At 38.2% G+C, this 16941-nt stretch overlaps 1 protein-coding gene across 3 annotated transcripts in view; it reads right to left on the reverse strand.

Annotated features, from left to right (window-relative positions):
- Nucleotides 1–1596: 1596 nt before the first annotated feature.
- Nucleotides 1597–16941, reverse strand: part of ttc28 (tetratricopeptide repeat domain 28) — a 323900-nt gene continuing 308555 nt past the window's right edge. For 2 of the 3 annotated variants that reach the window (XM_079860762.1, XM_079860764.1), the window contains 11 exons: nt 14655–14799; nt 13447–13626; nt 12101–12612; nt 10934–11181; nt 10380–10504; nt 9108–9339; nt 7906–7982; nt 7731–7754; nt 7490–7619; nt 7006–7113; nt 1597–3875 (listed from right to left, as the gene is read on the reverse strand). In XM_079860762.1, coding sequence (XP_079716888.1) covers nt 2284–3875; nt 7006–7113; nt 7490–7619; nt 7731–7754; nt 7906–7982; nt 9108–9339; nt 10380–10504; nt 10934–11181; nt 12101–12612; nt 13447–13626; nt 14655–14799 — 3373 coding nt within the window. In that variant the 3' untranslated portion in view covers nt 1597–2283. The remainder of the gene's footprint in view (nt 3876–7005; nt 7114–7489; nt 7620–7730; nt 7755–7905; nt 7983–9107; nt 9340–10379; nt 10505–10933; nt 11182–12100; nt 12613–13446; nt 13627–14654; nt 14800–16941) is intronic. The other variant, XM_079860763.1, reaches the window with a different exon arrangement.

Below are 16941 nucleotides of genomic sequence, written 5' to 3' on the forward strand. Positions count from 1 at the left end.
TACACTAACCCTATAGTAAGTACATGTAGTTGCTTAATATTACTCAGTACTTAAATATATAATTACACTGTAACAATGACACCTTAAAATAAAGTGCAACCCTTTTCTTTGTTTTAAAAAAGTTTAGAAAAAATAATTCTGCAGAATGGCAGAAAAATGTTTCCTTTTTAAAAGAAAAAACATTAATAATAAAACAAATGTTACAATCAACAGAGTTTCACATTATTACTTTTTCTTCTTTCTAAAGAAAGTTTTAATAAAAAATAAAAAAATAAAAAATAATATTTCAGTCAACATTTTATGTTTCTCTGCAGGTTTATACATCTTGAAGGTGGGTAGAAAAAAGATGCTAGTAAAATCAGATCCAAAGCAAAGCAATAATGTGTCTCAAATTGGGTGTTCAACAAGGAAATTAATAAAAAAGGGGAAAAAAAGTCGGCACACCATGGCTCGAAAAATGTAATGGTAGACTCACACACACGTGTTAACGTTTTGTTTCGTCTGACAAAGTGCCTATACGTGCTCGAAACGTTTTTCACATTTTTGGAGCCATGGCGTGCCGACTTTTTTTTTTTCCTTTTTAAGAAAAAAGATGACACAATAGAAAACAAATTTTCTCCATATTTTACACGTAATATTTTTAGTTTTCACAGTATAAAAGGGTAATTTTTTTACACTTGAAAATATATAGCTGCCTTTTGGGGGTCCCTGATATTTTTAGGTTCGGGGCAAAAAGTAAAAAATAAAAAAAACCTAGATGATATTGCATTGTGTTACTTTGAACCCAAACGTATTGCCTTATATCATCAGCATGATCACACCATATTAAGGCAAGGTAATGTTCTGAATTATATGTATGAGAAGTTAATGCATAAAACTCAAAACTGTCAAATAGCAGCAAAACATTCAGCTCTGATTTAACTCCAAAATTAAAAGAAAGAAGTTATATTATTGTTACTATTTATTAGTATAAATTATTGTAACTAAGTATTTGTACTGAATTTATGCTGATTTGAATTAAAGTTACCCTGTAGTCAATCATTTTATCCCTTAAAACTCATGCCTTAAAATAGCTTGACTGTAACTCGACACCCTTGCCTCATTTAGTATTCGCGGTTCTATCAATATGCAAATGAGCCCCGCCTCCACTCACTCACTCAGCTCAGAGATCCACTGGTTGACGATCACACGTTGATCTGATTGGTTACAAGGTAGTTTGTGACGTCAGAAACACCAGAGATTTCAAAGCGTGTTTTTGAGACTGTCTTTGGTTCACTGCAGTTTTAAGGAGAAAATACTCAGCAATGGTGTCGACTTATGAATTTACACATGGTTTGTCTTAAAGCAGATTAAAAACACCACATAGACACATAAACAACATTAAAAGCTTGATTTTCACCACAGAAGGACTTTAAATATGTGTAACGAGAATGCCAATTGTCAAGCAATGCAAAATAAATAGGCCTAATTTTCTTTATGCAAAGAATATAACAGTACAATTTTCTTGTTTTATTTATGAAGATATAATGCAGGTGAAATATAAACGAAATGAATAGCACACACAAGGGTAAATTAAACTTTTTATTGAGACCATTTTGCTGAGAAATGACTGGGATATGTCTGGATGAGAGTCCACATATGCAAAATCTCTGTTAAAAAGACATTGAATCACTGGAGAGCAAGAGAACCCATGCTGTAATACTGACACTCAATTCACACAGAAGTCAGGTCAGGTGCATCGTCACCATCTCAATAAAAATATGAAAATGTTTTTTTTCAACTTTTTTTGTGCATGATTTGCTTCTTTAACAATATAAAAACGTATAATACTGATTGCAAAACGTTGATTTTAATTTACAAAACAAATAACTGTAATAACAATTACCATCCATAATAATAATAATAATAATAATAATAATAACAATAACAATAATTATATAAAAAAAAAGAAAAGAAAAAAAAAAGAAATAAACCAGTCAAAGCCGCATCATATTCACTAACACAAACAGCGAGCCTTTTTGTCTTTTTGTTGAAATACCATTTTGGTATAATCTCTTTTTTTTTTTAATCTGACATGCCTTGCGCAGGTCTAAGATCAGTCTGCATATATAAACGGTCCTTTACAGTGTCGGTGGAAGCATAAGGATTATATGCTCTCTGGACGGGAAATTAAACAGTAGGCAGTTTGAGGCTTCGTGGAATGTGCACTTCCTAACCCAGACTGTCCTTTTCACTGTTTTCAAGAGTTATAAATACTCCAAATACTCCTTTATCAAGAGAATCTCAACATTTAGACGAAGGGAAGAACCGTCCCGGCGAGAGGAACTTGTACCCGTTCCCCGTAGGCAGTCGGATCGAATGCGAACCGGGACTGGAACCGGTGGAAGCCGTCGGAGAAGGCGCGACTCTCTTCGGGTCGATTTTGCGGTGACCGTTTGGTGGATTTCTGTGTTCGAGCGCCACATCCTGACCGGACGAATCCTGACCCGTCACTCCATGCCGAGGCGAGAGGTTTAAAAGACCCAGGACGTCTCGTTTAGCGGTGCTCAGTTTCCCGCCGCGGAGCACCCGCATCGGTCCCGAGTGCTGCTGTTGGGTCGCGTTGGCCCAGAAGGTCTTGAGATTGTGGATCGCTTGGACTTTCTCGTCAATAGCGGCGAGTTTGAGTCGGTCGATATCCGGGGCGTCCGCCGGACTGGAGCGAGTCGAACCCGTCGAGGAGTAGGACAGCGCCGGAGAGGGAGCGCTCCCGGCCGGCGACTGGTGTCCCGAGCTGGGCGAGACATTACTGGGCGAGCGAGAGATGTGTCCGCTGTACGGCGAGCTGGGATACTTGAGTTTAAACTGCGCGTGACTCTCGGAAGTAGGCGACGGTTGACTGCCTTCCTTCAGGGACGTTTCGGAAGTGGCAGGGCTGTTGTATCCCGAGCTGATCTTCTGAAGCGAGGAGGTACGGGAAGGCGGTTTGGGGCGGGTCGCGAGCGGAGACGATTGAGCCTTGATGCTAGCTCTGCTACTAGGCCGACTGAACGCGCTGGTCTCCGAGGAACGGAAAGCAGAGCCTCCGGTTGGAGTCGGAGGACCTCCGCTGCTCATCCCGTCACCCAGCGGGACGCTTCTCTGCAAAGTCTCGACGGCCCGCATGTGGCTTTGCGTCTCTTCGAGGATCTTCTGTGCGAGTTCCTGCGGATCCAACGGCGCTCCGGACGTACGCTCCTCTTGGGATTTCACAGTGCTGTCCGTCTCCGTGCTCGACTGATCGGACTCGCCCGTGTCGGAGCTGCTCACCTTCCCGACCTTCTGGAACGGGGAGTTGGGACTGGGAACAAGGGTGGTTTTGACAGGGGATGTCGGGGTGCTTACGCTTCCCCTGGAGGACACGGATACCGCGTAACCCCTGCCGGCTCCGCCTCGCGCCGCGCCCCGATGGTTCCTGTGGTTCGCGGGACGAGGAAGCGTATCACATTGGCTCCCCAACGGCTCACTGCTGATTATACTGTACCCCTCGTACTCCTCGTCTTCATGTCCTCCTACGGCTCCATGCGGGGACGAGCGACTGCGTGGCACTGCCGTGTGCCTGTGGGACGCGAAAATCCCAGCTCCGCCCCGATGCCGCTCTAGTTCCTGTTGTCGCGAGCGCTGGCTGATAAACTCGGACGCTCCCTCGGGACGGGACAGAAAGCTCATGGAGGAGGCGATGGAGCTCAGGCTGTAGACGGAGATGGCGTCCGATGCCAGGCTGTCGGGGCACGGAGGGGAGAAGGGAGGGTTGGGGTATCCCATGGGCAGCTGGTGGGACACGGACTGTGCCGAGGCCAGCGACTCCAGAGATGAGGAACTGTCCAGACTCAGACGCTTCGGAAGCTCGGTAGAGTCTGAAGGAAACATTAAAGCATTTAAAGTAAGAGTTATTAAGAAGTCAGATGCTGGAACATGGCATTTGATATCTGTATTTTTAATAGAATAGTTCACCTAAAAATTTAAATTATCCCATGATTTACTCACTCCTCAAGCCATCCTAGGTGTACGTGACGTTCTTCTTTCAGCCAGACACAATCAGAGTTATATTAAATAATATCATGGCTCCTCCCAGCTTTATAATTGACACTGAATAGAGTTTTTGAAGCTCCAAAAAGTGCATACGACACAAGTGGGTGAATAACTGCTTTCTAAAGCGATGTGTTTTTGTAAGAGAAATATCCATATTTAAAACTTTATAAACTATAATCACCGGCTTCCGGCAACAGCCGTCCATGTTCACAAGAGAGTCGAGTTCCGACCATAGACAGTAAAAGAAATGGACACAGCGACCCCATAGACTTCAACGGAGAAAAGTGAAGTCAATTAGAATCTCTCTCTTCCTGATGGTCGAGCGACTGCGCAGACTCAAACTGAGCTTGACGACGTAGATGTGACGTGAGCAACCCGTCTGTCTTCTAGTAGCTGTGCCAAGAGAAATCTGAATCATTCCCTTCCGAAACTTGCAGAGTTCTGATTAATAATTTTGTCATTTTGCCTCCACGTCCCTCCTCCACGTCCCTCCACTTCTCCTCCTGTCTATACGGTCATTTTTTTACAAAAACGGCTTCTATGGGGCCATAACGTAAGATACAAGGTAATGGAGCCTTTTAGGCCAGGGACACACTGGATGCATGGCGTGTCCGTTTTTATTTCGGCTCCCATGTTAACAGGTTAGAGCTTGCACACTGCCTGCGTGACACGCGCGTCTCAGGTGCGGCTTGAGCCGCGCGGAAAACGCGTGCATGCTAGAAATAGAACCAACGCATATTTTTCACGCGACACGCAAGTGTGTTGGAAGCGTTTCCAGGCAAAAATAGAATAGGAAAAGATGTTTATATGTCATTTTGACATGAATACATATTAATAAATAACATTTTGATGGTTGAAAGTCTCTAGGTTTTGACATAAATGCAGATATAAATGCAATTAAAAATAATAATATCGATTTTCAAATATTGCACCTGTCAATACAGAACGAAATATTCTGTAGCCTAGGCTATTTTGTGTCAGTACTGTCGACGTTGTCTTTGCTGCTATATTTATGTTTAACATGAAGTATAGGCCTTCCACAACTCTCTCCCCATATGTCAAATATATCAGCAATGAGGCTTATCATATGTCACCTATAGCAGCAGCAGCGCCGCGTCAGACACGTTTCTGGTGTGCAAAGACATAGAAAACGCCACGCAGCTGACACGCAACAGAAACGCCACGCTCACGCCAAGCAGCCAGTGTGTCACCGGCCTTATACATTTTCGTGTTTCTTTAGAAATAAACAGTAGACAAATGGAGTCTTTAAACTCCTCAGATGTAAAGTTATTCACTGTCAAAGTGACGCCAAAATGAATGGGAGTCAATGGAATGCTAACAGCAGGTGAGGGTCTGCTAATCAAAGGCGGCCCCTGGGGAAGCTTCAGTTTCCGGCTGATGGATTACCCCCTTGGTTCCGACGGAAGAGTGACCTCTGACCTGACCCAGCTCTTCTTCTCTTCTATCCAAATCCTCCAACATTTTTCTTTAAAACTGTTCGTTTTAGACTTCTAATTTGTGACCGACGTTTGGTTTTGCTCTATCCTCTGCGCTTCCGTGTTCATCAATTCTCACATAAGCTTACGCTACGCCTACATCATGCGTCTTACGTCATGCGTGGGGTCAGAGGTCACTCTTCTGTCAGAACTAGACTCGCATACGGCCTGAGGTACCATTCATTCCCATTATAAAGCTTGGAAGAGCCAGGATATTTTTTATTGTAACTCCGATTGTGTTTGGCTGAAAGAAGAAAGTCATACTGTATACACCTAGAATGGCTTGAGGCTGAGTACATTATGGGATAATTTTCATTTTTACGTGAACTATTCCTTTAAGAGTGTAAATATTTATACATTTTATTGGCAGTAAAAATATTAATAGTGATTATTTATATAATTATTTGTATCTCATGAAAGACTATTATAATATAATATTATTAATATTATACATTATATAATTAAAATAGTACATTTTACCAACATTGTGTGTATGTATATATATATATATAATTAATTATATTTCAGAGTACGAATTTTATATATATATACTAGGGCTGTCAAACGATTAATCGCGATTAATCGCATCCAAAATAAAAGTTTGTGTGTACATAATTTATGTCTGTGTATGGAGTATAATTATTAAATACACACACATGCATATATATATTTAAGAAAATGTGTTATTTATATATAAAATATTTATATATAATATAAATTATATATAATATAAATATATATACACAGTATATACATGCAAATATTTCTTAAATATATACATGCATGTGTGTGTATTTATATATAGAAAATAATTATACACCGTACACACACATGTATTATGTAAAAACAAACTTTTATTTTGGATGCGATTAATCGCGATTAATCGTTTGACAGCCCTAATATATATATATATATATATATATATATATATATATATATATATATACACACTCAGAAATATAACTATTTGTGATTACATTTAAGGATGTATAGATATAGAAATGTTATAAGTGGTAAAAAGAGTAGTCGTGATTATTTAAGTAATTATATTAATGTTATAAATTCAACATATGTGTGCTATTTGTATTAGTATTGCAACAGATATGATAAAAATATAGATTTTTTTATACCCATTTTTTGTTTTAGTCATAGTTAGTTTTTTGACAAAAATGTGCTTTAAAAACAAACTTGACTTGCCTATAAACATATTACAATAAAATATGTAATGAATGTGTAATACATATACACATGCACACACACACACACACACACACACACACACACACACACACACACATAGATACTGTAGATGGATGGATGGAGGATAGATAGATAGATAGATAGATCGATAGATAGATAGATAGATAGATATCATATAATAATAATAATAAACTTTACTAATTAAATTCCTAAATGTTTGTTGATGAGATGAACACTTTGAGGGTGAAGTGACACTCACCAAACAGCGCCAGCAGCGACTGCAGGGCAAAGTGCATGGTGCGACGGTTGGCCTGTTTACCCGTCTTCAACACCACCTCCTCCTGACCCACCTCACACAGGTCAAACCCTGAGAGAGAGAGAGAGAGAGAGAGAGAGAGAGAGAGAGAGAGAGAGAGAGAGAGAGAGAGAGAGAGAGAGAGAGGGAGGGGGAGAGAGAGATAGAGAGAGGGGGAGAGAGAGATAGAGAGAGAGAGAGAGAGAGAGAAAGAGAAAGGCTTAACAAAACTTTATTAAAGCAAAAGAGAGCAAAAGCAATAAGGGTCTTCTACATGATTAAAAATAATATTCGACATGAAATTCCTATTCAAACCTGCATGGCTAAAAATCCTAAAAGCAATAATTGAACCAATTGCTCTGTATGGCAGCGAGATATGGGGACCACTAAAAACCCAAGATTTTTGAGAGAGAGAGAGTTAGTGCTCGTGTCCTGGATCTTCTCTTACCCAGAGCGGCGAGGAACTCGTGACAGCCGGGGAGTCTCCAGAGCTGCACACTGATGGACACCTGAATGGGAGCGAGAGAGAAATCCTGCTCCTTCTCTCCAGACTGGAGCTGCACCAACACCTGATGGAGCTGCGGGAAAACAGACACCAATCTCACGTCTAATGACGTCCAATATACAAGAGCACTATCTGATTAGCATCAGTAGTGTGTTAGTGTAGAGTTAGCTATTGAAGCACTTACCATTCCCACTACATTTTTAACAGCCTTTAGTGGAAAACGTTTAGGAAAAGAGAAGGAAAGAAGAGTGTTAAAAAGCAAACACGAGCATCTCAACAACACAGCAGTGTAGTTACAGTACGTGCACGAGCGCGGGACAGTAAAGCAGAGGGTCTGATCTGTGTGTGTGACGTCTCACCCGGTTGATGAGCTGTTCTCCGGTTTCTGACGCCGTGATCAGTTTACACAACGCCTGCAGAGCTGGAGGAGGCAAACCTGTGGACACGAACCACGAACAAGTCACGTCAAACTATTCTAATCACAAACAACTGCGAATTTACACATTTACACAACCCTAGTCTGACTTGTTTGGCCATTGCACATTGCAAACAAAGATAAAGACACTGTCTTTTTTAGAGCTGCTTTAAAGCTGGATTTAATTCTGTTTGCATTATTGCTCAATATTTTCCTATTTATCACTGTAATGCTGCCTTGAAACAATCTATATTGTCTAAAGCACTATAGAAACAAAGTAGGGCTGTGCAATGATTAATCGCATCCAAAATAAAAGTTTGTGTTTACATAATATATGTGTGTGTACTGTGCATAATTATTTTGTATATATAAATACACACATATGCATGTATATATGCAAGAAAAATGTGTTATTTATAAATAAAATATTTATATTTATATATATATATATATATATATATATATATATGTATACACACAGTATATACATGCACATATTTCTTAAACATATACATGCATACGTGTGTATTTATACATACAAAATAATTATACACAGTACACACACATATATTATGTAAACACAAACTTTTCTTTATATATGTATATATGTAAAAAAATATGTGTTATTTATATATAAAATATTTATATTTATGTATATATATAAATATATACAGTATATAAATGCAAATATTTCTTAAATATATACATGCATGTGTGTGTGTATTTATATATACAAAATAATTATACACAGCACACACACATATATTATGCAAACACAAACTTTTATTTTGGATGCGATTAGTGGATACGTTTGTGTTTACATAATACAGTATATGTGTGTGTGCTGTGTATAATTATTTTGTATATATAAATACACACACATGCATGTATATTTAAGAAAAATGTGTTATTTATACATTAAATATTTAAATATATATTATATATTATATTATATTTATATATAATATATATATATTAACATGCGATTAATCGTGATTCATCGTTGCACAGCCCTAAAATAAAGGTGAAGTTTGTTTGTTTTTTGCCCTTTTTGTGAGTGCAATATGCATCAGTCCAAAGAGCGTTCGTCTGATTTTCCCTCACACACTTGCAGTGCTAGAGCTAGAGAAGGCCAGTGTGTGTTACCCAGCAGGGACTGTAGTGTGGTGCTGCACTGCTGCAGTCGGTCTCCCGGGTCAGCGGTGGGGAAGAAGACCGCAGCGGGGAGTCCCGTTCCAGCCGAGTCCAGTCTGAAGCCCACCGCCGTCAGGAGAGCCTGCCAGCCCGGGACGCCACACACCTTATTCTCAACGCTCTGCTGAGACGTGTACATGGAGTTCCTCTGGCCGTTCTGGATGCGCTGGAGAGACTTCTCCACCTGAGGGAGACACACACACACACACACACACACACACACACACACACACACACACACACACACACACACACACACACACACACACAGTTCAGCTGTCTGTACAACACCAGGTCAGATGCATCCAATTATTTACTATTATGGCATTTTATGGCATATACTATTTTGGCATTTTCTATTGAAAATTAAAAAGAAGCCTATGAAAAAATCAGTAGTGACATTAAAAAATCTAACTGGATTATTACAATTAATGGCAGAATTAATGTAAACTGATATTTCCAACTGAAACACTGCAGCAAACGATATAAATAACTGGCTTAAAACCATTTCTTTGGGGTGAAAATACTAGTGTGCCTAAGCCTAAGATATATATAAAATAACTAGTGCTGTCAATCATGACAGTGCTGTAAAAAAATTAACTAGATTAATCATAAATCTTTTTGTGACTGTACACTGTAAAATAAAGTGTTAAATATACTTCTATATTACTATATGCATGTTGCATGTCAAATTTAATTTAATTATTGCACATAAAATATATATATATATATATATATATATACACACACATACACACTTGTATAGTACTATATGGATAGTATATGCTATATACATACAGGCACACTGTATATAAAATAAAATATAATTATTAAAAGCACATAAAATGTACTATATATTTCAATTACAATAATTAAAATAATAGTAATTAAAAACAACTGAAATATATACAAACAATATATTTATATACACACAATGTATACTACTAAATGCATATAATTCTTACATTGAACACTTAATTCACATTGATTAAAATAAATAATTGAAATAATAACACGCACAGACACACACACACACACACACACAGAGAGACAGACAGACAGACAGACAGATAGATAGATAGATAGACAAATAGATAGATAGATAGATAGATAGATAGATAGATAGATAGATAGATAGATAGATAGATGGGATATAAATATAGTATATACTGTATTTATTCCTAATAAGTGTGTGTTGTGGTAAAGATGGTGTGTGTTTCTCACCAGGTGAAGCAGAACCCTCAGGGCATCTCTGGCTTTGTCCGGATACTGCAGGATCTCAGCCAGAGCCTGACCAATCAGAGATGACGGGCTGTTCAGTTTCACGTCACAGCCAATCAGCATAAAGCCTGCGGACGAGTACAGTAAACAAACCTTAAACCGTGCAGTATATACTCAACTTTTTTTCTAAAAACAGCAGTAGTGTGCTACACAACATCACTGTGCCTGTAGATTTTCAGTCCATTTGCTTATATACAGCACATTTTTGCAAATGTAGTATGTTTAATGCATACAGGACATTTGTATACTCTGCATAATGTACATTGATCTCAATGCTGTGTGAAGTGACGCATATTTATATAAACTAACCATCTGAATTAATCATTGAAATCAAGCACAAGAAAATCAAGTTGTTGCTGAAAGCTTTTCCATAAATTGCTTCAGTGATGAAGAATCAGATGTTTTGAGTTACCCTGTGAAGTTAATTGAAGCGTTTATTCAAGTTTGGGCAGACACTGAGGCAAAGAAACCTTAATAACTTGGCACTGGGAACGTACCGGCCCAGTTGGAGGGGTGTGAGAACTGTTTGCTGCTCTGCACGGTCTTCATGGCGTCTGCGAGGGCCGCGCTGGCTTTGGTGCCGTTGAGGAGAGCGCTGTAGAACGAGTGGATGAACATCTTGGAGGCTGCGACGGGAACCGGCCACAGAGACACCAGCACACACTGAGCTCCAGCGGCCAGGAACGCTCGCGTCAGTCCCACCACCCCGTCGGCCGTCACTTTACTGTCCGACTCCTGGTACGAGCTGCGCGAGGGCAATGAACACGCATCATGAGGGAATAATTCACTGCTGTTATCTTAAATACACTGTGAAACTGCTGATGTAGATGAGAGATTATATAAAAAAGATTATATAACAGTGTGAGTGATTTTATATTTGCGTAACAATATATATTATGATTCAATGAATTATATAAATTCAATGAAATAATTATATATTTTTTTTTTTTATAGTATATTCACACATACACACACACAGACACACACACACACAGACACATACATATATATATGCACGATGTGCAGCGCATATATGCATTGTGCATATATATATATACATATATATGACATATATATACACGTCGATGCATATATATATATATATCCACAATGCATATATGCGCTGCACATTGTGCATATATATATATATTTCAAAAATTTCATATCGGTGCATCTCTAGTTCTATCCACAAACTCTATCCATAAACTATATAAATATAGTTTATGGATAGAACTAGGGATGCACTGATATGAAAATTTTGGCCGATACCGATAACCGATAATTCTTTATATTTGAAAGCCGATAACAGATATATTGGCCGATAAATCTAAATCCAAATTTTTATTTAATTTTTGAGAGCCTGATTACAAAAACAAAAGTCTCACCATTAAAAGCCATGTCTCAAACACACAATTATGATGTTCTTATTATAATTTTATGTAGCCGATATGACACGTTGCACTTTTCATATTCAAGCAATTCAAAACCATCATGTTGAACAGTGCGCATCTGAAGTGTCTCAGCTGAAGGAAATAATCCATTGTTTATCGGCTTTAATATATCGGACCGTTACCGATATGATGGCCGATACATCGTGCATCCCTAGACAGAACCCCACTGAAAGCCACATGACGTCTCTCAGCAGTGTGTAAGCGTCTACTGACCCGAGCACCACTAGTTTAGTGGGCAGCCTGAGATCGAGGATGTCGGCGGCGGTGAGCAGGAACTCCTGCAGCGGAGGGCTGTCACAGATGCTTTCGGCATCGCTGGCGTCGTCTGGCACACGCAGACTCTCCGGGATGGTGTAGTTGGACTTTACTGCGCTCTCTCCAGCTCCCGCTCCTCCTCCAGAAGCCCCCGATGCTGACGGCCCAGAGTTTGAGTCCTGGCAGGGCGTGAGGACCAGGGCCGCCAGCTTCCAGGAGATGTGTGTGGCGAAGTGTGCGCACTCGGCCTGGGTAAGGGCGCTCATGACCCGCTCCTTGGTGGCGGCGGGACCGGCCAGCGGTTGGCAGCCCAGCTGATCGGCCACCATGTGCGCCTCCTCCTCGGCGCTGGGCATCGGACCCCACAGCCAGCGGTCCATCACTGACGGGGGCAGGCGAGGGTTCCCCACCACCGCAGCCATCGAGCTTCCTCCATTACACAGGACAGGGCCCGTCCGCCGAGGGTGAACCTGAGGAACATGAGGACTTACTGATCAAAAACAGCCTGGATTGACTGAATATTAAAGTCAAAAATGTTTTTATTGTATTTAATATTAATATTATCTGTGCACATCATTATTTGTTGAAATTCTTTAATCAAAATATCTTCCCCTCCCTCTTGCAGCTTCTCTTCTCTGATGATGAGGGCGGGGCAACCTGTCACTCACACGAGATCCACCAATAGCAAAGCACAACCATCCAATCAATTCCCCACAGACACAATCGAGCCCCGTCAACACATTTGTTCTTGTTCCAGAAGCTGTTTAACTCGGATATACGTCACAATAGGGGAGAAGTTCCACTTCATGCCAGCTTTAATGTCTGACATGTTGCTGTTGCTGATTTATAAAAGCATGAAGGCACTCGAAGCTGTAAACAACAGTGATTTTACCATGGTAAAGGGTGTTTTTGACAGTCCCTCTTACGTCATACCAAACAACAAATCTATCTATCTATCTATCTATCTATCTATCTATCTATCTATCTATCTATCTATCTATCTATCTATCTATCTATCTATCTATCTATCTATCTGTCTGTCTGTCTGTCTATCTATCTATCTATCTATCTATCTATCTATCTATCTATCTGTCTACCTATCTACCTATCGTCTAAAAAATGTCAAAAGCACATAACAAAAGTACTGACTAAAATATAAAATGAAAGATGAAAATATAAAAATAAAAGCTAAATAAAAATATAAAAAAAACAACTGTATATGAGCTCTAGTGAAATAACACAGGTGTGTGTGTGTGTGTGTGTGTGTGTGTGTGTGTGTGTGTGTGTGTTAGAAGTGTGCTAACTTTAGCTGTGGTCCCCAGACTGCCGATGGACGGCACAGCGATGAGACTGAAGCGCTCGTACAGATACTCGTTAGACGAGCTTCCCTTCAGAAGAGCGAACGGGATGAGGTACAGCTCGCCCTCCAGAACCAGAACCAGCTGCCGGTGTCTGCCGACGGGCCCGCTGGAGTGCATCAGACCCTGCCGGGGAGAACAACCACCAGAAATCAGCAAACTATCATTTATGGCTCCAAAATCAGATTGGATGAGCCACATTTTAATTAAAATAACCACCAGGCACTCATTTAAACATTTAATCAATGCATCAAGTTGCAACGATTCATTAAAACAGTTAATGAACTATATCCCTTGGTGGAGAACTTATTAATTGTGATTATTATTACCAGGGGGTAACGCATTACAAGTTACAAGCATTACATAATCAGATTACTGTACAAAAAGTCAATAAAAAGAGTTGTACAGTAGGTAATATAACCCATAATGTTAGAGATCTTTTGTTTGGCATTCATCGTTCTAGAGGTCAGGAAATATTCAAAATGCTCAGAATTGAATAATATTCCAAATATGTGTGTTAAATATGCTGTGTTGACACTTGCAAAAGAAAACTTCTGATTAAAAACATCCGCAAGGCCTGGGAGAGTAACATAACGCATTCATTTACACAAAAGTAACGTAATTAGCTACTTTTTTAAAGTCCTTCTGTGGTGTTGTCTATATGGTGTTTTTAATATGCTTTAAGACAAAGCATGTGTAAATTCATAAGTCGACAGCATTGCTGAGTATTTCCTCCTTAAAACTGCAGTGAACCAAAGACAGTCTCAAAAACACACTTTGAAATCGCTGGTGTTTCTGACGTCACAAACTACCTTGTAACCAATCAGATCAACGTGTGATCGTCAACCAGTGGATCTCTGAGCTGAGTGAGTGAGTGGAGGCGGGGCTCGTTTGCATATTCATAGAACCGCGAATACTAAATGAGGCAAGGGTGTCGAGTTACATTCAAGATATTTAATTTTTTTTTTTTCAAGAAATATGTCATTTTAGTGATCAAAGATGAGTTTTAAGGGAATAAAATGATTGACTACAGGGGGACTTTAAGAAGAAATGGGATATTGTAACGCATTGCTTTTAAAAGGAACCTTCCTTAACATTGATTACTACTAATAACTTGTTATTTGTTGTAGATTGGAGAAGTGAGGCAGTCTTACCCCCTCCATCGGGGCGATGAGCAGGTCGTAGAGGGCTCGTAACGGGGGTTTGCTGAGCGCACTGGCGCGCCGGGGCAGAGACGAGGAGCCTTCCTTCACCGGAGACACGGTGTTACTGAAGAGACTCGTCATACTCTGACAACTCCTGAAAACACACCACAAAACACACTCGTCACCTTTAAAACTGCAGCAAATCTGCTGTCTAGTTACAACTCAGACTTCATTTTGTTTTCGTTTTGTGTAAAAAAATAAATAAATAAAGAGTCTGATGGAATAATGAGTGAAGAATGTGATGTTAAATATAATGGTTGATATTGCTTCCAGTTCAGCCGCCAAACTGGAAATACTGGTAATTAGCATACTGCACACTAGATGGCACTGTACACCTAAAATACAGCTCAAGTGTTTACGGTCATGTTCCTGAAAGCAGGACATCATGGGTCAAGACTGAACTAAAAATACAATTAAATAAAAAGAGCAGTCACAAAATGTGTTTTATTGTAAACATCACTGTGAACCTCTTAGAAGAAAGATAGACTTACAGCTGTACAGATAATAATAACAACAATAATAATGTTATATTGTATCCTAATGACAAATAATACAAATGATTAAAATACTTAAGAATAATTAAAAGAGCTATTCTTCATACTAATGGTAAATAATAATAATAATAATAATAATAATAATAATAATAAAATAAATCATAATTTTAATAATATTATATTGGATATTTATGACAGATATTATAATAATAATTATTAGAATAATTAAGAATAATTAATAGCATAATATTGACAATAATGACAACAAATCATATTTATTATAATAATATTAATAATAATAACAACTAACAGTGATATACATAAAACAATTAAATAATAATTAGAATAATTGAGAACAATCAATGTTATATTGTATATTACTATACATTACTAATACTATTACTAATATTACATTACTATGTAAATATAATTATTATTAGCAGAACAATTAAGAATAATTAAGAGTGTTATATACATTATAATACAAATAATAATATACACTAACGACAAATAATAATTATTATTATTATAAACAAATAATAATAATAAAACAATAATGATAATAATTAAGAATACTTCATGTTAAATTGTATACTAATGACAAACAATAATATTTATTACAATAATAATAATAATATTTATTATTACAATAATTATTCTTAATTATTGTAATAATAAATATTATTATTGTTATTGTAATAATAATAATATTTATTATTACAATAATTAAGAATAATTAATAGTGTTATATTGTATAATATCGACAAATAATAATAATAAAAATAACTACAACAATTAATAGTTATAGTGTATGTTAATGACAAATTATATCATAAAATATTATATTAAATTATTAAATATTAAATATTATACAATAATATTAATAACAGCAATAAACAATAATTAAAATAACTAAGAATAATCAATAATATTATATTGTATACTAATGGAAAATACAACAATAATAATTATTAGAAAAATTAAGAATAATTAAGACTGTCATATACATATATTATATAATAGCGTTATACTGTATACTACTACTACTACTAATATATTCTTGGCAGAGGAATTGTCATTCTTATTTTTTATTAAATATAATAATTTATTGATCATTATTGTCTCTTATCAGCTATAGATGCCATATTTCTGATTTGACCACATTCAGCTTTATGAATCCGCAGGTGTAATCCCTGTAACACACACACACACACACACACACACACACACACACACACACACACACACACACACACACAGCCTCGAGTGGTGCATAGCTTTAATCTACAGTAACACGTCCCTCTGGATCTCTTTAAATAAAGACAGAAGCCACACATCACCTTACGGATGACATCAAAACATCTCGTTATTAAAGAATCAGTGTGTGTGTAACAACGGCACACACTCCAGGTCTACTCGCCATCACTATGGTAACTTCCTTCCCACTTTCTGTCACGGAGGTCTATCATTACACGCCTTCAAAGAGATAACAAACCTTCCGGCACACACACACACACACACACACACACACACACACACACACACACACACACACACACACACACACACACACACACACCGGTGGCTCGTTCTCCCAAACTCTGGATCCATTCAGAGGTTAATTGGGTGATCAAACACACCCCGTTTCCCCCGTGAGGCTCGTCAATGTTTCACGAGCATCAGCGCCAATCAAACCACAGGCCGACGAGACAAGCGTGCATTATTATACGCAAAATTATTAA

The sequence above is a fragment of the Squalius cephalus genome, assembly GCF_949319135.1.
Source record: "Squalius cephalus genome assembly, chromosome: 24".
Lineage (NCBI taxonomy): Eukaryota > Metazoa > Chordata > Actinopteri > Cypriniformes > Leuciscidae > Squalius > Squalius cephalus.